This window comes from Chiloscyllium punctatum, chromosome 17 (assembly GCF_047496795.1).
Source record: "Chiloscyllium punctatum isolate Juve2018m chromosome 17, sChiPun1.3, whole genome shotgun sequence".
Lineage (NCBI taxonomy): Eukaryota > Metazoa > Chordata > Chondrichthyes > Orectolobiformes > Hemiscylliidae > Chiloscyllium > Chiloscyllium punctatum.
This window is the reverse complement of record NC_092755.1, coordinates 102,623,295-102,645,974: the sequence shown is the minus strand read 5'-3', so window position 1 is coordinate 102,645,974 and position 22,680 is coordinate 102,623,295. Positions and strand designations below refer to the sequence as shown.

General features: G+C 41.3%; 1 protein-coding gene across 3 annotated transcripts in view; it reads left to right on the top strand.

Annotated features, from left to right (window-relative positions):
- LOC140488190 (rasGAP-activating-like protein 1) overlaps positions 1-22,680 on the top strand; it is a 271,904-nt gene that overhangs the window by 155,414 nt on the left and 93,810 nt on the right. For all 3 annotated transcript variants that reach the window (XM_072588080.1, XM_072588079.1, XM_072588078.1), the window contains 2 exons: positions 7,421-7,516; positions 16,112-16,265. In XM_072588080.1, coding sequence (XP_072444181.1) covers positions 7,421-7,516; positions 16,112-16,265 — 250 coding nt within the window. The remainder of the gene's footprint in view (positions 1-7,420; positions 7,517-16,111; positions 16,266-22,680) is intronic.

The window sequence follows — 22,680 nt, the reverse complement described above, 5'->3', positions numbered from 1 at the left end:
TGGTGAACCTGGGAGCATTGGAATCATAACCACCAAAAAATAGGTCACTCCAATCACTCCAATCTTAAAAATAGATGGTATGGTGAGGGTTTGTGGTGTCTTTAAGGTCACAGTTAACCAAGCCCTGAGTGTGGATCAATACCCATTTATACACATTGAGGACCTGTTTAGTACTCTGACTGGGGAACAAAATTCTCAAAAATTGATCTGTCACAGGCCCCTTACAGATGGAGGTCACTAGGGAGTCCCAACCGCCGCTGACAACAGTGACACACAGGGAACTGTTCCACTACAAGTGACTTCCTTCTGGCATCATGCCGGTGCTGGCTCTATTCCAGAGGATAGACCACATTGTGATGGATTGCCAAGTGTCCGATGTTATCTGGAACCTCCAAAGAGGAGTATTTGGAAAAACCCAGAAGAAACCCTGAAAAGGTTGCAGGAACACAGACTACAAGTAAAAATGGAAAATACAAGTTTTTTCAAGGATGCCATAGAGTACCTGGCCCATGTAATCGATGGCAAAGGACTACACAAGGCTCCCAAGAAGACGGAGGCTATCAGGAATGCTCCAGACCAGAGAATGTGTCTCAACTAAGATCGATCTTGAGACTTGTGAATTACGATGGCAAGTTCATGGCAGATGTGGCAACCATGCGGCAGCACACCTGCAGAGATGGGCACTGGCTCTGTCAGTCACAGATCGAATACCGACAGGCTGAGAAACATGGCAATGCAGATGCTCTGTTAAAGCTACCACTGCTGGAAAATGAGGGTGTTTCCGACTGGAACCTGAAAACTATGCAGGACGACAAGGTACCCATGTCAGCCAGGCAGTGCAGAATGTTACCTGGAATGACCCAGTCTTGAGCTGTATCATGGATTTAGTCCTGAGAGGAAGGACTTGTCATAGAACTCACCTAGAATTACCCCCTTACCTGTCCAGGAGGTGGGAGTTGTCTCTATCGGACGGGTGTTTAATGTGGGGAATGAGATTTGTTATTCATCCCCATTAAGAGGACAAATGCTGGAATGTGCACAAGGCAACAGGCAAGGTGCCAATGAAGGAGATAGCCAAGAGCTACTTTCGGCTGAAGGTGGACTCCCACATTGAGGAGAAAGTGGAATCCTGTGAATCCTGTGCATTAGTAAGGAAGGTGCGGCTGTTTTCACCCCTTCACCCTTGGGAACAGCCTTAAACAACATGACAGCAGATTCACATCAATTTTGCCAGACTAGTAGGTGGACAGATCCTACTTGTGGTCATGTATGCCCGCTCCAAGTGACCCGAGCTGGTGGTCACAAAGTCAGTATCAGCGGAAGCAACAATATACTGACTGGATGAAATATTTGCCAGGTTTGGGAACCATAAGCAAGTTCTGAGTTACAATGGTCCACAGTTTGTTGTGCAAGAGTAGCTGGAGTCAGACATGTGAGATCGGCTCCATATCACCTTGTGATGAACAGCCAGGCGGAGAGATTTGTTCAAACCTTGAAGTTGGCCTTAAAGGCCTCACAAAGGGAGGGGTCACTACAACAGTGAATTAACAAGTTCCTCAGCATGTAGAGGAACACGCCACACACGACAACCCAGTGCTCACCAGTATCCTTCATCTTCAATCACCAGCTGAGAACCGTGTTTGGCTTACTGTTTGGCCGGAAGAGACCTGACAGATGGTAGAGCGAAATCATGAAAGACAGATGGCCAGAAGGGTAGGAACCTTGCAGTTGAGGTATTCCAATGAGGAGTATTCCATGTTGGCCCAGAATTAGATGTCTGGGGAAAAATCGATCTCTGTGGTAGGGTGGCTCAAACAGGATTGTTGTCCTATTCGGTACAGACTATGGATGAAATGGCCTGGAGGAGACACATGAACCAGCTGGTCACTGCACCTCAGCAATGGGGGATGTCCCTCATAACACTGAGCTGGTCCAGATGGGGCCAGGGGTGACGACCAAATCATGTGTCTCTGAGCCAGGGCTGACCATACCCAGGGAGGTGAAAATGTGTTGCTGGAAAAGCGCAGCAGGTCAGGCAGCATCCAAGGAACAGGAGAATCGATGTTTCAGGCATCAGCCCTTCTCCTGTTCCTTTGATGCTGCCTGACCTGCTGCGCTTTTCCAGCAACACATTTTCAGCTCTGATCTCCAGCATCTGCAGTCCTCACATTTTCCATACCCAGAGAGGGCCAATAACAGCATCTTAGGGCAATAGCAGCCAATCAGAGGGCTACCATCAGAACAATGTGAGCTGCTGGCAGTCTGGGAGACGACACCAGAAAAGGTTCTTGAGGCAAGGACCTGGTCTCCTAGGAATCGCAATCCTCCTGAGAGACTGATCATGTCTGTGTAAACAACGGAAGAGTCATTTTCTTTTCCATGTTTTTGGAAATATTTCTGACAATATTTATATGTTAGCCACAGTGCTTGTATAATAGTTGTTAGATGTATATATTGGGAAAGGGAAATATGTGGGTAGTTGGGTGTTTCTCCTTTAAGAGGTTTACCTTCAGTCTACCTTGTGTTCTATTTCTGGTTTGAGTGAACCACAAGCGCAGCAATGCTGAGGATGACATTCCAGCCTATACAGTGAGGGTCTACTATATTATCATCGTCTGCTGTGTCCTGTGGAGTGGGAGGGCCCTTGCAACTAGAGGATTTGAAGAACTGTTTACTGGATGAGGCATTTGTGGAGGAGGGTCAGAACAGACAGGACTGGACAGTGACTCCCATGTATGGGGGCCTGAGCAATGATTACAAGGGAACAATCCCATTACATGCTTCCTGCAACTGCGATGCTCCAGAAATGCCCGTACAATAAAGACTTCTGCCTACTTTGACATGACATTCTTCATCTCACCATTACTTATCCCCTTGCCACATCTGAGGAGACTCGGCCTGTTCCTGACACAGACAGAGTGAGGGGTGGGGGGGTGCGGGGCAGTGGGAGAGCAGGCTTCAGCTTTAGATAAGACAGCATTCACTGCATCAACAACCCTAAACCTGACAGTTATTTATTGAAAATGGTGCCAACACCCCTCAACAGCAACGAGGATTTTGTGCAGCTAAACTAAAGGCAAAATACTGCGTAGTTTGGAAATCTGAAACAAATGCAGGAAATGCTGGAGAAACTCAACAGGTCTGGCAGCATCTTGGAGCAACAGAGTTAATGTTTTAAGTCCAATATGTTCTAAGGAAGAATTATAATTCATCTCAAAATGTTAACTCTATTGTTGTCCCCAGATGATGCTGGACTTTGAGGATTTCTAGCACTTTGTGCTTTTATCCCTCATGTAACTTCTTTCTTGTTGGAAGTGCTGCCGTGGAGTGGTGGGCAGTAAGTGAGGGGGCTGCCTTATAGCCTAGGATGACGTTAGCAGCTGTCCTCTAGCTGCCTGAGACTTCAAGAATCCTGCCATGATCCTTCACAGAGCCAGAATCATCACAGCTACTGGAGACATTGTGGTCACTGACAGAGGGACTGAGGAGCCACTGTCCACATTCTGAGCTTTCTGGCTGGTGGACTGCCGTCCCTCCCTGCGGGATGAGGGCATCCCTGGCTAGGCCAGCACTTATTGCCCATCCCACAGGCAGTTAAGAGTAAGCCACATTGTTGTGGGTCTGGAGTCACATGTAGGCCAGACCAGTTAAGGGTGGTAGTTTCCTTCCCTAAAGGGCATTAGTGAATCAGTTGGGCTTGTCTGGCAATCGACAGTGGATTCCATTCCAGCTTATTGAATTCAAATTCCACCATTGGCTGTGGTGGATGCCCAGAACATTATCTGGCTCTCTGGATTGACAGTCCAGCGATAATATTACTAGGCCATTGCCTCCCTATCCTCCGGAGCTGGAGGAGGCTATAAGCCTCTGTCCTCTCTAACCTTGCCATTACAGAGAACCAAGGCTATGGGATGCAAGTCTAAACACATTTCCAACATCCATTGACTGTTCTGCTGCCCATGGCTGTCCATTGTCAATCTCTTGATGGTGCTGGCCGCATGTATGTGTATTTGAGACAGAGCAGCACTCACAGCATGGATAGACTTTCCTATAATTCACATGTGGTCATACACAGTTTCTGCATATGCAGCATAGTCTGTCTGGCCAACACCTGAGGCCTGTGATCAGTTTAGTGTGGTCTCTCCCAGTCCTCTGAGAGGCCCCAAATGTCACAGCCTCCCTTAGATTGTGAATGAATACCCAACCTCAGACTCATAGAATCATATAGTACAGAAGAGGCCATTTAGCCCATCAATTCTGTACCAAAGAAACACTCCAAATCGACACTAATCCTACTTTCCAGCACTGGGCCTATAGCCTTGCATTTTGCAACATTTCAAGGGCTCATCCAATAACGTTTTAAAGGTTGCGAGGTTTCCCTCCTCAACTAGTCTCCCAGGCAGTGCATTGCAAATTCCCACCACACTCTGAATTTGTTTTTCCTCAAATTCCCTCCAAATCTCCTGCCTTTCACTTTAAAATGGTGCCCCTTTGTATTGATCCTTCAACTAAGGGAAACAGCTGCTTTCTGTTTGCCATGTTCATGCCCCTCACAACTGTATATACCTCAATCAGATCCCCTCTCTGCTGTAACAAAAATAACCAGCCCCTCCTCCTAGCTAATTAGCTCATGGTCCGGCAACACTCTGGGTGAAACTCCTCTGCATCCCAAACAGTGCCATCTTATCCTTCCTCTATTATGGTAACCGGAATGGAACACAGTGCTCCAGTGGCTGAACCAGATTCCTGAACAGCTCTAACATAACCTCCTTGCTCTTATAATCTCTGCCATGACTGATATGTATGCTTTCTTAACCATCCTGTCAACCTATCCTGCTGCCTTCAGGGATCTGTAGTCAAGTACCTCAAGATCCCTCTGTTCCTCTGAGCTTCCTAGTGTCCTACCTTTCATTGAGTACTCCCTTGTCTTGTGACTTCTTTCAAAGCGCACCACCTCACACTAATCAGGGTTAAATTCCACCTGCCACTGATCTGCCCCTCTGACTACTTCATCGATATCCTCCTGTAACCTAAGAAATTCTACAATGTAGGAGTGCACCGGTGGAGGGTGCAGGGGAGTAATGTGACCGTGATCCTTCTGAGGAATTTTCAATCCCCCTCCTCAAAGGTGGGATATAGACCCTTAGATTCTGTGCATGTCCTTCCTCCTGAAGTGTAGAAAGCTGTATGAGACAGCATGACCTAAATAGCTGCTTAGTAGTACTTCACAAGGTTACGTATGTCCTTTGCAGAGCCCTCCACCCTTCTGGTCCATATAAAGCCTTCTCTACCCCATCTGAATGCTGAACCAGTTTGGGGCAGGTCTTATGAATATTTCTGGGCTATGCCAAGCAACCAAATAGTAGAGCGATAGATCCAACAGCACCTAACTGGGCAGCACGGTGGCACAGTGGTTAGCACTGCTGCCTCACAGCACCAGAGACCCAGGTTCAATTACTGCCTCAGGCAACTGACTGTGTGGAGTTTGCACATTCTCCCGGTGTCTGCGTGGGTTTCCTCCGGGTGCTCCGGTTTCCTCCCACAGTCAAAAATGTGCAGGTTAGGTGAATTGGCCATGCTAAATTGCCCATTGTGTTAGGTGAAGGGGTAAATGTAGGGAATGGGTCTGAGTGAGTTGCGCTTTGGCAGGTTGATGTGGACTTGTTGGGCCGAAGGGCCTGGAATCTAATCTAATCTAAGTCTTCAGAAAGCAAATGTGGGAATTGTACTGGGGCACTTTTAGGTGCTCTAATGACTTATTCAAGTTGTGACTGATCTCAGAAGTACAAACGCCTACCTATTTGTTAATGATTCCACCCCTGGGTTTGAAGATGACACTGCTGGTTTATATTTGTTTAATCTCCATTTATGTATCATGTGGAATCAAAAAGTAAAGTTTCAAAATGTTTGCAATGTCAGGTAATAGTCATGAGCAAGGAATACAGAACTTGAGCAGCTTACCTCATGTGAACCATATTAATGTTCTCACCCTGCAAACAGCTCTCTGGGTATGTGCTCCACTGCACTTTGTTTATAAGCAGGTTCAATTCAAAGAAAGATTGTGCATCCATAAAGAACCATTCGTGACATCAGGACTATCCAAAGTGCTTTGCAGTTAATGAAGTATTTATGCAGTGTGGTCACTGTTCTTACAGAGGAAACTGCTCTGCCAATTTGCACAGAGCAAATTCTGAAAACAAAAATCAATGTGATAACGACAAAATAATATATCAGTTGAGATATAAACGTTGGCCATGAAACTGACAAGACTTTCACTTCTGATTGTGCAATCAGATCTTTATGAGGGGGCACTAAGGGCCACAATTTAACATTTCATCTGTAGGAAGCGTCCCCTGATAGTGCGGAATGCAGGGTTAATGGTTAGCGGTAGGGTTCTTAGTAAGGTGGAGGACCAGAGGGATCTTGGGGTCTATGTTCATAGCTCTTTGAAAGTTGCCACTCACGTGGATAGAGCTTGTAAGAAGGTGTATTAGCATTCATTAGCAGAGGGATTGAATTCAAGAGTCGTGAGGTGATGTTGCAGCTGTATAGGAACTTGGTAAGGCCACATTTGGAGTACTGTGTGCAGTTCTGGTCGCCTCACTTTAGGAAAGATGTGGAAGCTTTGGAGAGGGTGCAGAGGAGATTTACCAGGATGTTGCTTGGAATGGAGAATAGGTCGTATGAGGATAGGTTGAAAGTGCTAGGCCTTTTCTCATTGGAACAGTGAAGGATGAGGGTTGACTTGATAGAGGTTTATAAGATGATCAGGGGAATAGATAGAGTAGACAGTCAGAGACTTATTCCCCGGGTACAACAAAGTGTTACAAGGGGACGTAGATTTAAGGTGAAGGGTGGAAGGTATGGGGGGATGTCAGGGGTAGGTTCTTTACCCAGAGAGTGGTGGGGGCATGGAATGCGCTGCCTGTGGGAGTGGCAGAGTCAGAATCATTGGTGACCTTTAAGCGGCAATTGGATAGGTACATGGATAGGTGCTTAAGCTAGGACAAATGTTCGGCTCAACATCGTGGGTCGAAGGGCCTGTTCTGTGCTGTATTGTTCTATGTTCTAACTCTCTCAGTACTGGAACTAAGCTGCCAGCCCTGGTTTATTTAGGCTGAATTCTTTTGAGTGGGACTTAAATCTGCCAACCTCTGGGCTCAGAAAGGAGTGGAGTGTGGTCAGTTAATGTACATTGTTGATGTTATCACCAAGCAAATATTAATAATTTCAATATTTGCCATTAGATCAAATATCAAGCCAACTGCTGCTGTGTGCAAAGCAACAGAAGCTAAACATGCTGCTTTCAACCTCAATATTAGATGTCTAATCTAAGTTTGAAAGCACATTGTGAAAATGACAGTAAGTTGATTTATTTAAGTGTTATAATGTGCAACTTTAACAATGTCTCTTGTGTTAGAGTGTTGAAGCTGCAGGACCCACGAGAAGGACCACCCTGCCTGAAGCTTCACGAGCGTATGATGTGGACCATGCACCTACAGAATGTCTAAACTGGGTAAGTGTTAAGTTATCCCTTTATCAGATAAACAGTAAGAAATTACATGTGAATGGATTAAAAACAACAATGATACAGGACCAGCACTTATCTTCTTTTTGGAGTGTGCTCTTGCTGTTGCTAAAATTAAGAGTTTTCCTAAAAAAATGACTGCTTAAAAAAGCACTGTGCTCCTGCAGAGTCTTATTGTTAGATGCAGTGCAGAGTAAGAATTCCTATGTTTGGTACCTGGCCTGTGCTAACTTAGCTATTCTGAACTGAGAATGAGTAGAGTAGCTAGGTTGATTGCAACACTCTGGACCATGAAAAGCTCAAATATGGCACCAAATTATTTTTTACTCCATTAACTCTGGAAGTGACCTTTTATGTACGAGGCATCAGTTGCAGGTGGTTGACATGGAGATAGATGTGGATGAGGTACAACTATGTGGTGTTGGCGTTGGAGATGTTTCTTTGGAAACTTGATGAAAGGCGAAATAAAATGTTCAAATTGCAAGCAGTAGGGTGTAGCCTGAGACAACGACCAGGAAGTGGATTGGAATTGGTGGCAAGGGGACAGCATTATGAGTGTCAGCTGAAAATACTGGCTTTGATTTTGTACAGAAGTACTCTGGCATGAAGTCTGTTGTTGTGTTGTTTATTATAGAGGAGGCAGTGTGCATGAAATTGCGAAGGAGATGTTGCTGGAGGCTAAAGTCTTTTCCAAATACTTGTTTCTTCAAATTATGCTAACTGTACACTTTAACTTAGCATGAGGTGCAGAGTCTCGCTTCTCTCTTCAGAACTCCTCTCTGTCATCATGTGACCTGTTATAGCAACACTGAAAAGTTTTCCTATTTATAAAGTCAAGTATTAACTCTTTACCCCTCATCTCCCTCAAGTCAAACGGCATTATTGAATATATCCAATCTTCTGTACTAACAACATCAAGCGAGTACGTGGTGAGGGTAGTTGTTATCAACATTCATGTAACAACTCATTGTCTGTTCATGGAATATGTTGGAGAGGGGCAGCACATAAATAAGAAGGAGTAACAGGCCAAAGGGATAGTTCAACAAAAACACAATACCATTGATGCTGAGATTGTCAAAAAAAAGTGCTGGAGAAACTCAGCAGGTCTGGAAGCATCTATACACAGAGTCATTGTTCGTATTTTGAGTCTAATAAAAGACTCTTCTTTTAAACTTCGGGGAAGAGATGACGAAGTTCTGAAGAAAAGTCATTTCAAATTCTAAATATTAATTCTGTTTCCTCTTCGCAGATGTTGCCAGACCTGCTGAGTTCCTCCAGCATTTTCTGTTTTTAGCTCAAGGATAATTCCTTGGCAGACTCTGGAGCTGAATGAGGTCTACATCTGTAAACTGAGGTGCTTGCTGGATTTTCCTGTCCACCACCTGCATCACCACAGCATAGTTCCAGCAAATGTTCATCCCCTCCCTGCCATCTTAAGTGGCATAGTACTGGTGTTAGAAACAGCAATCAGCCGATCACCAGTTTTTCCATATACTATAAGTGGCTGAACATAACTTGGCTTCCACTCAGCGAGTTCTATCACATCAGTTCTGATACCGGCAGCCATTTTGGATATTTCGGGTTTCTTTTTTGAAACCTCATATCATAGCCAATTGTACAATCACACATGTCCCATCCATACTTTTTTTATCAATCAAGCAAATGAACAGAAATGAATACACTGCTTGTGAATCTGTGCATCCTGTGTTAATGCATTAACTTTGGTTGGATAAGTGCAAAACAATCCTGAACAATCAGATTGGTTTTGAATTTTGAATGGTTATTGCTCACATAATTTTCCATTTTGCAAAGCCATTCGATAGATTGTTATCACCATGAGTTAAACAGGACCAGTTTTCTTAGTACTTAATTAGCCTCAAGCCTGTATATTAATGTCTGATTTGAGTAGTCAGAATTATTTCCAGGACGCCACGTTACATGAGATGACTACGATTGCTTCAAAAAATTATCATAAAAATAAAGCACTATTTTGTTTCAGGCTTTTGGGACTTTGCTGCAAATTACTGAGGCGTGCCTACCAGGCCAGGCAGCTTTTGGAGAGAGAAACAGTTGATGTTTCAGGATTATTATGTTCCATGAGATCTGGGAGAAATTAGAAATGGGTTTTAAGTAGGTAAAGTGAGAAAGAGAACAAAAAGGGAAAGTCAGTGTTAAGGTGTAAAACAGGAAAAATTAAACAACAAAAGAAGCAATCATGCAGCAAGAATTGTGGGTCAAGAAAATCAGCACAAGAAAAGCAACACAAGGTGTGCGTGGCTGACTGCTGAACAGCTGCTTTGTGAAAGCATTAAATAAAAGAGCAAATGAAGAGTGAAATCAAATCCTGTGAAAAACTAAAGGAAACAAAATGGAAGAGAGAGATTATGGTCTGAAATTGTTGAAGTCAGTGTTGAGTCCAGAAGGCTGATGAGGGCCTAATTAAGAGGTGAGATTGTTGTTGCCTGAACCTGCGCTAAGCTCCATCAGAACACTGCAGTGGGCCGAGGGCAGTAAGGGAGCCAGGTTGTAGATGTAAAATACTAGGCCCTGGGAGGTTCAGGATCTTGCTTGCAAATTGAATGGAGTTACTCCCCACAAAGAAATCAGCTGATCTCTTTTTGGTTTCCACTACTTGTGGAGCAGAAACTGTGAGAAGTGAATGCTAGTGGATTGAAATTTGCACAGAAATTACTGTTTCATCCAGAAGGAGAGCTTGTGGTCTTGGACAATGCAGAGAGAGGAGAAACTGCTGAGTTATTCCATGATATTCTGTTTTTATTTCTTTTGCTCAAATGGGACAAGTTGGATAAATCAATTTTAAAGAATGTAACTGTAGTCAGTGGACCTAACTTATTGGAGACCATGGTCCTGAAGTCCTGTTCCAGGCTGTGATTGAAATAAAAGATGTGCTGAGTATTCATTTTGTAGGGATTAGACTAAATTTGATCTTGTATCCTCATTCCAAAATGAGCTAGATATGAGGATACTCCTTTTGTCCTTGTGCTCTGAATAAGAGTGAAATGTTGATTTTAAAAAATTCCTTCTTGAGATGGGTGTGTTATTGGCAAGGTCAGCATTTGTCACCCATTCTAGTTGGCCATGCTGTCATTGACATGGTGTAGGTACATCTATAATGGCGTTAAGAAGCAAGTTCCAAGATTTGGTGCCAGTGACAGTAAGGGAACCAGTGCATTCATTATTTCTGCTGTCACTTCTTTTCGAAGGTAGCTCATCAGGTCCTGTGGTCTTGTCATATTTTAGTCCCTTAAGCTCCTCCAATATGTCTCTCTAATGATATTGATATCCTGGAGTTCCTCATGCTTCTTCGCCCTTGGATTATTCTCTATTTTGGCATGTAATTTATGTCTTCTACAGTAAAGAAAGGACAGAAAAATGTTCGTTCAGTATCTCTTCCAGTTCCTCATTCCCCATGATACTTTCTCATGTGATTTTCCTGAATTTAAAAAACAACAAAATCTTTCCATCTTAATTTAACCTGTCAAAAAGTAACTGCTTGATGCAATTGTTATTGCTTTTTCTGTACTTTATCAAAACAGATTAAATTTTTTCTCTCTCTCCCACCAATGCTTCCATGAATAGCTCAGGATCCACCTTCATTCAGGAGCGACAATCGTAGCCATCCCAATTAACGTGACATGGCAATAATCCTGAATACACAAATCAGACATTAATATACATGCTTAAGGCTAATTAAGTGTCACCAAATTTTCAGTATTTGTACTTTGCTTAACATTAAACCAACTACTGTATCAGCATGATTACACCAGGGAAGGTGATAGTGATGCCTCTAGGCTACCTTCTACCCCAAGTATAACAGAACCTGTGGAAGCTTTGTCAGTCTGTACAGCCACCCACAGACGTACCCTGAGAGTGGAAGAGAAACATCCTCGTTTGCGACGGACAGCCAGTGATGATGATGAGTAAGTCAGAACATCAGGCTAATATTCTGGGGGCGTGGGTTCAATTCCCGCCATGGATATTGAAATGTAATTTCAATAAAAACCTGGAACTAAAAGCTAGGTTGACCATTGTTGTAAATTCCCAGCTGGTACACTAATGTTCTTCAGGGAGGGAAATCTGCCATTCTCACCTGGCCTGACCTAAAAGTGTCTCCAGTCCCACAGCAATATGGTTGACTCTTCTAATTGTCCATGGCTAATCTGTGGATAAAAAAAAGCCAACCTTGCTGTTGGCCTCTCCTGTTATTACCATTAAACCAATTTATATAAAAATTTGTATGTGTCTACTGGCTTAGGATTTAGGTTTGGAATTCTCATGGAAGGGATTTCTTCTACCATGACCAAGTCCCCTTAGTGCTGATTTAGTTGGTAAACATTGTCTGCCCTACTCTACCAGTAATCTGGATGGAGACAATGTAAAGGAACTCTAACACTTTATTCTCTCTATAGATGCATTATTCCATCTTGGTGTATTTATCTAGGTGGTTCCTTCTAGTTTCCTTCTCAGATTATTCTGCCAATGTCATGCTTACAATATCACTGACCAATTTATATTGATGCTTTACTCCACATGTAAAATTTTCATGTTCTCTAACACAAGGATACCTCCATTTAGCGATGCCTCAGTGATTCCTTCATCGATTTTGAATGTTCTGGACAACATCCTTCTTTAGTCTGTCTGATGTAAGACGTGGATAGCCAAAATGTCCTCCAGTTATTAAAAAAAACAGACTGAGCACAGTCTAGTACAGGATCTTTGTAATCATCATTTATCCTGGTGGATTGTCAGGCTACTGTACATTATTAGCATGTGAATGGGTCACTGCATTTCAGATTATTTTTAAAAGCTCATATCTTTCCTAATTAGCCATCATATTTCAATAGATTTCAAAACCCAAAACAATAATAAAAGCCTGATCCCCAAAAGATTGCTGCCAGCAGTCTGTTATTTATTGAATTAATGATAGCTAACCATTAGATAACCTTTTGAGGATCCTGTCAGTATACTGCTCACAATAGGAATTTATTTTGTGGAGAATTTTTAAAAACTTTCCTATTGATTTAGAAGCAGGAAATGGAAAGAGCTGTGAATTAATAAATGCCACCTTCTACATTGGTATTTTGGAATTGTTATTGCAAAGTCCGGTATCAGGTTACAAATTTTATAAACAAGACTTTGTTAAAGAATTTTTCAATGTCATTATATCCACTAATCCCACAATTTATTCCTGGGATTGTATATAACAAGTAGGGTTTTTCATGAAGTTTTTAAGGCAGCAGCTCAAAATCACAGACTGCTTCTTTTGTTTTCTGTCACTGAAATGTTTAATGGATAGTGGGAATAAAATCAAAGGGGTGAACATAAAAGTCTTACTGGCAATACTTAATGTTGTGGTCAGAACTCTCATTATAAACCTTCAATCAGATTGTAAGATGGGTGTGTACTTATAATTGCAGAGGTGGTACAGAAGTCTGCCTTTAAGTTGTTTTGAGGTTAATATAGCTTTTGATGTCTTCTGTGCCATTTAAGAGATGAAACCATCTGTCGTATCTTTGGATTTCAAGGTAGTTTGGTTTATGGAACATGTTTCAGTGGATAAGCTTATCTACCACAGGCGTTCCCGAGATTCATATGCCTTCATGACTATAGGCTGTAAAATAACCTACAGCTGCTTGTAAATTCTATCCTGCATCTTTATATACCTGATCTGAGGAAAGGGTTAGGCTGACTGTAGTGTCCTATATCTGATACAGTACAAAGCAGACCATAAAGTAGAGGACAGAATACCTCTCTGAAACAAAGAGCCCATTAATTACAGATTTGTCATAGATACTTCTAATTTACGGTAATCTCGATTTCAGTGGATTGTGTTTATTGTGCCTGAAAATGAAAGGGACTTATTGCTTTGTACAAAGAATTACGTGATTTGAGAAAAAAAAGAGATAAAAGAAATGGGCTAATGTTAAGTTTGAGTGAAAAGTAATTGCCTTTGTGCTTAGAATCAGTGAAAGGAACTGCATTGGGAACAGGTTAAAAGAGAAAGAACTGGCAGTCATGGGGCTCATTTTATGGCCTAAAAAATGTTGCAATGCATTTCACTACCAAAGAAGTTTATTTAAAAGTGTAATCTTGGAGAAACACTGCAATCCCACATAGGATATGTTACAACAGGGAGACAACCAGCCAAGCAAATCAGCCTTTCTACCTCTTGATTTGCAACACAGTAAAATTAAAACATCAAAGACCCCCAAATAGTCACCCTAATGGTTCCTAACCAGACTTTAGAATAACCAACCCAAAACTTTGTGAATAATTAATTGCCATCCACCAGTTTTTTAAATCTTGTACAGAAGACTTAACGATTTATTAGATACACAATAACATCAGCAGACAGAAAATTAAAGAACACAGTAAGTTGATTAATATCTATGCTTTAAACCCAACATTTGTTTTCAGCTCCATTCATATAAAAGACAGAGAGACAAACAAATGTATATAAGGGTTAAATAGAAGAGAAATGACAAAGCTGGCCATATTATGTTAATAACTTTAACAATGCTTCACAATAGTTTCACAGGCGTAAATGTGGACTCCTTGGCTTTGTTTTTCTGAACATTGATTAGGGCCATCTTCTCAGTTCACTCAGGCAAAGGCAGTAGTACTTCTACCTCACCTGTCTACTCTTTTGGCTTTCAGAAGATGGTGTATCAGATTAAGCAGGGAACTTTCAAATCTTCATGCTGTCTCAGCATCATTCAAGAACCTTCTCTCAGAAAACATAGTTTAAAAATACTCCAGTTCTGATCCTGCCCTGTTAGACTCTTCATAAGAATTCAATTTCCATTCAACAACCAACATCTACTTGAACATGGGATCTCTTCCAGACTTGCCGGAACCAATTCCTATGAGCTGACCTCATTAATAGCCAACTTCTGTTACCTGCTTAAACACAATTCTTGGGGTCACTGTATTTTGGAACATTTTTAATTAAAACTCAGCCTGCAATTAGCCTCCATGACTCAGAAACAAACAAAGTATGTTTGGTCGATTCTTTTCCTTTTATCATAAGATGTCCCAAATCTGACAATCATTTCCAACTCACAATTCAAAATCAATTAAAAGAATGACAATAAAAATAATGGAAAATCAGTGAGGGTTCTCGCAGATTCTTTACAAAGTGAAAGGAAAGTGTGTGCTTGGCAAATACATGATTTAATGGCATTAGTCATCAGTAGTAGATTAGATTAGATCACCTATAGTGTGAAAACAGGCCCTTCGGCCCAACAAGTCCACACCGACCCTCCAAATACTATCACAAGAAAAGAAAAATCAGCAACAAAATAAACAGAAACTCTTCTTTTTTTCAATCCTTGATGATTTATGAGTTTTGCTGGCAAGGAATGCACTTATTGCCCATCACTAATCACTGTTGAATTGAGTGACCAGTGGCCTACTTCAGAGGGCAGTTTGGAGTCATGACATTGGTTAGGTTCGTAGTCACATGTAGACCAGACCAGGTAGAAACAGAAAATGTTCCAATTCTAAAGGATATTAGTAAACCATATGTTTTTAAAAATATTGTAATTGGTCATTTTAGCAGCTTTTTAAAGCCGTCAGAAATGAAATATAAATTCCACCAGCTGCTGTATTAGAACTGGAACTCAGGTCTACAAAACAGTAGCCTGGACCTCTGGATTATTAATCCAGTGACATTACTACAATGCCACCATCTCCCCTTAACTTGAATCTATAAAGTGGTGTTAAGACAGGCAAGTGTTTCAAGGAACTTTACAGCCCAGCAGCAGGTTGTCGATAAACTATACCTACTCCACTGAGGAAGGACAGATGAGGAGTTGTTGCCAAAAGATTGGTGAGGGGCTCAAGATAATACTGCATCTGAAATATCACAACTGCTTACCTAATAATACAATGTTCTTGGCCACTTCATTCATTGAAACTGCTTTCTATACAATTTATTTTTCTCTCTAGCAGTTTGATGTAATTCCCCGGAGATAGTTTTCTCAGTCGTTTCACTGGTTCTTCTATTTGATTATCATCAAATGGTGGCCCAGTGGTTAGCACTGCTACTTTTGATTCCAGGCTAGAATGACTGCCTGGAGTTTGCACATTCTCCTTGTGCCTGTCCGGGTTTCCTCCCACAGTCCAAAGATGGGCAGGTTTGGTGGATTGGCCATGCTAAGTTGTCCACAGTATGCAGAGATGCAGACGAGAGGGGTTAGCCATGGGAAATGCAGGGTTACAGGGATAGTGTAGGGGATGGGTCTGGGTAGGAATCTCTTACAAGGGTTTGGACTCGATGGGCTGAGTGGCCTGCTTCCACACTGTAGAGATTCTTTTCTATATGAAGGGTGAATTCGTGTGAACAAAACCACATTTTAAAGAGTGGATGGGTGGCTGAAGGGTGAAGTGGGAGGGCAGGATGCCATATTCTATTGTTAAGGAAGAAAAAAGCACGTTGGACACTTTATTGCATCAAAGTGTAGTGTTAGGACACTTTAAAACCTGGGTGTTCCATGGGAAATGGCCTATTGATCAGGAACTTATAGTTTATGAACTGGAAACTCTTTCTACCTTTACCAGGCTGAGGAGATGAACCCTCTCACTATGCTGGAAGAGGTTACCACAGTCGAGAGCAGGCAGGATGTGGCTGTAACGCTAGTAAAGATCTTCCTGGGTCAGGGCCTGGTGGTGCCATTTCTTGACTACCTCAATATGAGAGAAGTGAACAAAACAAGTAAGTACTGAATTATGCAAATGAATGTTTTGCACAGTCTGCGTGTGAGAAGGAGGCTCCACTTTTTGTTTGGTTGTGCTACCCGTTATTTTTCTTAATAAATACAAGAGCAATCACGATTCAAGTATAGTTTGAATGGGTAACTACAGTGTTGATGTTCAATATTTCACACTTCGCCACATGTTATTTTGGGGAATAAATTAAAAAGAAAACGATTGGGAGATCCTTCTGTCTGCCATTTTAGAATCAGATGCAATATTTATGTAATGTCAACGCAGCTGAACAATATCACAAGATGGTCCTGTTAGACAGTATATTAGACAGTATATCTAATGGATCAAAAAAAAATCATCAGCCTGTTAAACAATTTCATAATGATTTTTCCACATTTTGAGGATGATGAGGTGTGTGAGAGCCATCGAGTGGACAAGATGCATGTAACAATGACCACTGTAGTCCATGAAGCTTGCTGAGGTGCATTGACAGCTAGAGTCAGTGGTGGCTCTGTGGTGGTGAGGTAACATAAAGAGTGACATTTTCCTTTGTAGATCACAGAAGATCATTAATCTTTTTCCTGTGTTGCAGTCCATTATGTTTCACCCAGGGCACTGCACTAACCCTGGCCATGAACTCAGCCCATGCTAGCTGGGTCTGCTGGTGTAGCCTCATTGCCAGTCTGCCAGAAAAAGGCACTGTGCTTCGTCCCACTATGTCATCCATCAGCACCTCCAGGTCACTTCAGAAAGACCAAGGAACCAACTTGCCTCTCTGGGCCATTTCATCAGGGATAATGCTGGAACACCAGAGTGTAAAGTGTAGATCTTGGCTTGCAACTGAAGTGTTGTGCAGCTGGGGCCTAAATATGCTACCAGTGCTATGAGAGATTAAATGTCCTGGAAGCAGTGAGCACTCCTGCCTCTCCTGCCATATGATTCCAGGAGATGGGCTTTGAAGATGCCAGTTACATCACCAATAAGCTGAAGTGTGTCACAATGGGTGACCTTCATCAGATGTTGCTTTCCACAAGTGTAGTGTAATACAATGTGAATCCAGAGTCTAGGCCCAATGTGATACCACTTCAAAGAGGAATGGAATCTCACTCCAACTCAAATTAGCACCTGTTTTGCCCTTGAGACCCAAAGTAGTCTCACAACATTAGTAACAGTGGAAACCAAAAGCTGCTTTGCATCAATTCTTAACCTATAATGGGAATGTGCATGAACATTATAATCTGTACAGAATAACCTGACCGTTATAGGCAATTGATCAGGACAGGATTTGAAATGCATTACAGATTTTATTGTTCAGTCTGTTAGAATCATGTTTACAAAGCTGTCACAGCCAAAGGAAGTGATTTCCAGATCATCAATTCTAACTATTTTAAATTATTCTAATTTAAGGTTATTTCAGTGCAGAGCTGCACCATGTGATTACTGCAAACTGAATCAACATTTTAAAAGGATCCTAATGAAATCCAAAGAAGTTATAAGTTTATTGACTTTTCTGAAGGATTGACTGTTTAACAGTGAATGCCTTCATTCAGAGGGTTGTAAATCTTTGGAATTCTCTAATTTAGGGCAAATGATACTCAAGCTTGATTAATTCAGGGATGAGACCAATAGATTTTTAAACTCTTATGGGAAACAGATGGGAATTAGATGGATCAGTGAATTGAGGCCAAATATCAAATTGAGGGGCAGCACGGTGGCTCAGTGGTCAGCACTGCTGCCTCACAGCACCAGGGTCCCATGTTCAATTCCAACCTTGGGTGACGGTCTGTGTGGAGTTTGCACATTCTCCCAGTGTCTACGTGGGTTTCCTCCGGGTGCTCCAGTTTCCTCCCGTAGTCCAAAAATGTGCAGGTTAGGTGAATTGGCCATGCTAAATTGCCCATAGTGTTAGGAGCATTAGTCAGAGGGAATTGGGTCTTTGGAGGGTCGGTGTGGACCTGTTGGGCCAAAGGGCCTGTTTCCACGTTGTAGGGAATCGAATCTAATCTAATTAGCCACAATCTTACTGAATGATAGAGGAACTGTATGGCCTCTGAAACAACTCGACAGAGGCCAGTATCCCATCACCAAGTCACCCTTTATTTACACTTGGAGAGTCCTTCACACTGATCCAGTTCCCTCAGAGGCGGTTCTCAGAGTGGACAGGGTGTCTAATACTCTTGTTTATGTCTGCCAGCCAGGGCTCCCTGATTGGACCAGATTAACAGCCCCAGTCAGGGAACTCATATTCTATGAGGTCCACCTGACTGACCTCATCACAATCACTGCAGTCTCCTAGTTTTATTTGCCTTGTTACCCAGTCACCCCATTTTTGTATTTTGTTAGCAATAAATTACAATGGTGTTGTGTCTTATGCATTTTATGATATTAGATTTTTGCCACAGAACTTATTTTAAATTGAATTATTTGCTAAGTTTTGAAAGGCATGAAAGGCATTCATCATCAAGTAGTGCAGGGTGGGGTGAGCTTGACACTAGTTACTTTTGTAGTCACTAGTCACTTGCATAATTATTTGCATGTAGTGCTGTTAAACAGAATGACCAAACTCATAATAAGTTTCTGTTTTATCCTAATGCAGATAAAGCTCCATGTCTTCCTCCTGTTGTTCCAGACTTATTCTGATTATGATCAAAATCCCCAATGATTTGTCATCGTAAATTCCCTCATGGTATTCTTGTTTACTGATTTTGTGTAATTTATTCTTATTGACCATTAATAGCGTGTTGCTCATGCTCCACTAATGTTTTTAAAGAACCACATTTTCATTGTCAGGGAAAGAGTAAAGTCACAAGAATGCCATTTCTTGGACATTTTCAGGGTATACTGAATGTGTTTCAATGCTAATAATATCATCATATTGCTGACTTTGACAAATCTGTTGAAGGTATGCCATCATATATTTTCAATAAAAGCAGGGTCAGCATTGAAGCTTTACCCAACGTTTTCTAACCTCATTAAAGCACCAACAACCAACAAGTACAGTTCAGTCTCTATACCTTTCCAACTGATAGGTCAACATGCCTCAACAATTTCTTGACCTCTATAGCAAATGTTGATATTATTGTACAGATGGAAACAGCATGAAAGTACAATTCTGTACAAATGTACAATGTTCATCTCATTGCTGCTGAAATCTGAACTGAGGGTTAGGACAGGGTCAGCCTGTTAGAACGTTGCCTCTGAATGGACCAGAATGGACGGGATTGGTGTACACTTTGGAGAAGAGGAGGTGGCACAGGAATCAAGCAGCAGAACAAGTAGGTTATACAGAGGCAGTTGCCAAGATCCTTACTTTACTGGGGACTGACTGCCTGTCCACAAAATAACATTTGACAATCCCCACTAGGAATGATGGGAATCCTTACAGGAGTACTTTGTCAAGATGCTCCTTCTGTGTAGCGAATGAGATCTAATTCACTTTATGTCCCAATGCTCCGCTGCACTTCAATGTAAAAATTCAAAGGGCAGGAATTTCATCCTCTTTCAGTTTAACCTCAACTTCATATTGCTCCCTTTGCTTTGTCAACCCATTCTATTAAATGTGCATTATTTGGACTGACACTGACTTACAAAAGGTTGTCATTGTCTTTAAATGGTTGTGGAATTCTATGTATAAGACATCATTGTTATAGACCATAACCATGACTTACAATAGGATGATCATACACTTGAATGATAGACCTGATTTATTTGTCATTTGTCTCTTGTTGTATTTCTTATTTTTCTGTAACTTAACCCTTATAATTGAACTGTCATTCTAGAAAATCTACTTGCAAGGCCAATATATCTTTCCTAAGAAAAGACACCCAGAACTGCTCTGAATACTTCAGATATGGTCTAACCAGGGATTTAATAGATGATGTACAATTTCTACACCCTTGTGTTCCTGTCCTCTGGATATAAAAAGAAACATTGTTCGCTTTTTTGGATTAAGCTGTCTAACTATTCATGATATTTTAATAATCTCTGTATCTGGACTCAAAGTCTCTGAGAACTTCACTGCTTCTAAATTGACACCATTTAAACAATATCCTGCTCTATTTTCTTTGAATTTGAAATGGTTGCCCTCACATTTGCTTAGATTAAAATCCATTTGCCATAATTTGGCCCATTCACTTTATCAATACCCTTTTGTCGTTGTATATTGACACTGCTTTAGGGTACCATTTGTTTTTGTGTCATTGGCAAACATGGATATGTGACTTTCTATCTCACCAGGTGTTAGTAAATGTAATGGATCGGTTCTTGTCTGACACCACCAATCTCATCCTGCCTGTTATTCATCTTGCTTTACACATTCTGCTGTGCTGATTTTGTAACCAGTTCAATAAGTGGCTTTTAATTCCATGAGCTCCTTCTTTAGCCAATACATTCTTATGAGGAATTTTATGAAAGACTTCCTAGAAATCCACATAAATAACATCCATACACATTCCCCTGGTCAGTATATTACTGACTGCTGCAGATGAATCAATGTGGCTCATCAAGCACAACCTGCCATTTACAAATCCACACTGCCTCTCTCTGTTCAGCTAAAAACTCGGAACCCCCAATTCCTCATTACCACTTGGTAGATGAGCTGATGAGTTGAGAGTGTGGTGCTGGAAAAGCGCAGCAGGTCAAGCAGCATCCGAGAAGCAGGAGAGTCAATGTTTTGGGCAAAAGCCCTTCATCAGGAATCAGGGGAGCTGATGGCCTAGTGGTATTATCGCTGGATGGTTACTCCGGGATCTAGGTTCAAATCTTGCATTATTGACGGTGGAATTTGAATTCAGTAAAAGTCTGGAATTAAGGATGATTATGAATTGGTTGTTTGGGGAAAAGCCCATCTGATTCACAAACGTCCTTTAGGGAGAGAACTGACATGTAACTCCAGATCCATCAGCAATGTGGTTGACTCTTAACTGCCTGATGGATAATAAATGCTGGTGTAGCCTGTGATGCCCACATCCTATGAATGAATAAAAAAAACTCCATTAGTTTTCTGATAACAGATATTAGGCTTGGTCTATAACTTCCTGGTTTACCTCGCTCACTTTTCTTAAATAGCAGAGTGACATGTATAGTTGTCCAATCCAAAGGATTACTTCCCAAATGGAGAAAAATTTGGAAGATCATAGTTGGGACTTCTGCATTGTTCTCAGTTTTAAAACCATGGGATAGATACCATCTGCACCTGGGATTCTGTCTTTCTTTAACACCATTACGTTCTTTGTTTTGTCATTGGCTTATGTTCGTCTTGGTGAGCCCCTGTCCCTGATTTAATATTCGTTTCCCTGGGAAGTTTGGCATGCTGACCTTTACCTCCACAGTAAACACTGATTCAAGGTAATGATTTAGCATGTGCCTAGTTTCCATATTTTCAGTGACAATGTCAGTTTTCAAAGGTTAAAAATCACACAACTCCAGGTTATAGTCCAACAGGTTTATTTGGAAGCACTAGCTTTCAGAGTGCTGCTCTTTCATCAGGTGATTGTGTTTTCAAAGGCCCCATGATGATTTTTGTTCTCTCTCTCTCTGGTATAATTTTAAATGTTTTCTATTGATTTTGTTGCACGTTTATTTTCATTATATTTGTTAAATACTGTAAATCATAACATAGAAGTTGACCAAGAGTAAAGTTAATATCACTTTTCTTGCCTCAAAAAATAATGTTTTGTATATGCGTAATGAATAATTTGATCCTCTTTTCAGCCAAGTCATATTATATTTGCATTCGTAGTCTTTCATAATTAGCCTCAAATTTTCATCCCACAAATACGTGCTTTACCCATTGTGAACTGGATGCAAAGGATCAAATATGCAAATTATATTGTGAAGATGTAAACGCTTTTAAGACATGCCAACTTTTTGTGCATTGCTGATTACATGTCAATACAGTGACCACTCATACCCACATGGCTGTTGGGTAGAACTCAATCCCCATGTTTGCAGGGAGTTTTCAAGGATTCTGGGCTGACTTATACCTCAACATCTACAGTATTGGTTTAGTGATATTCTTGTTGTTTATCCCTCCCAGGATCTATAATATATTCTGCATGTTTGAATGTTTTCTCTCTTAACTTTATATTGTCTCTTACTTCTTCAGTGATCGATGGTTTTATTAATGGCAGGTAGAGTTCTCTGTCCTGAGGAGTATTAACTTGTTCAATGACATGTATGTTGTGCAAATTATCTTTTGAACACTTCCTAGCATTTTGTTCATTGCCTGATCTGTCTGATCTCTGCCCATCATGTATTTTCAGCTCAGACAATGATGAATAAGCTGGAATTTGGTAGATGGTTTGAGATCCCATTGCTGACATGAACAAGAGAAACACTTGTGAATTTGACTTTCCGACAATTACATATGCAGAGTCTATCACCACTGCAGTACAGTCTGAGCTGCTGCTCGTGGTATTCAA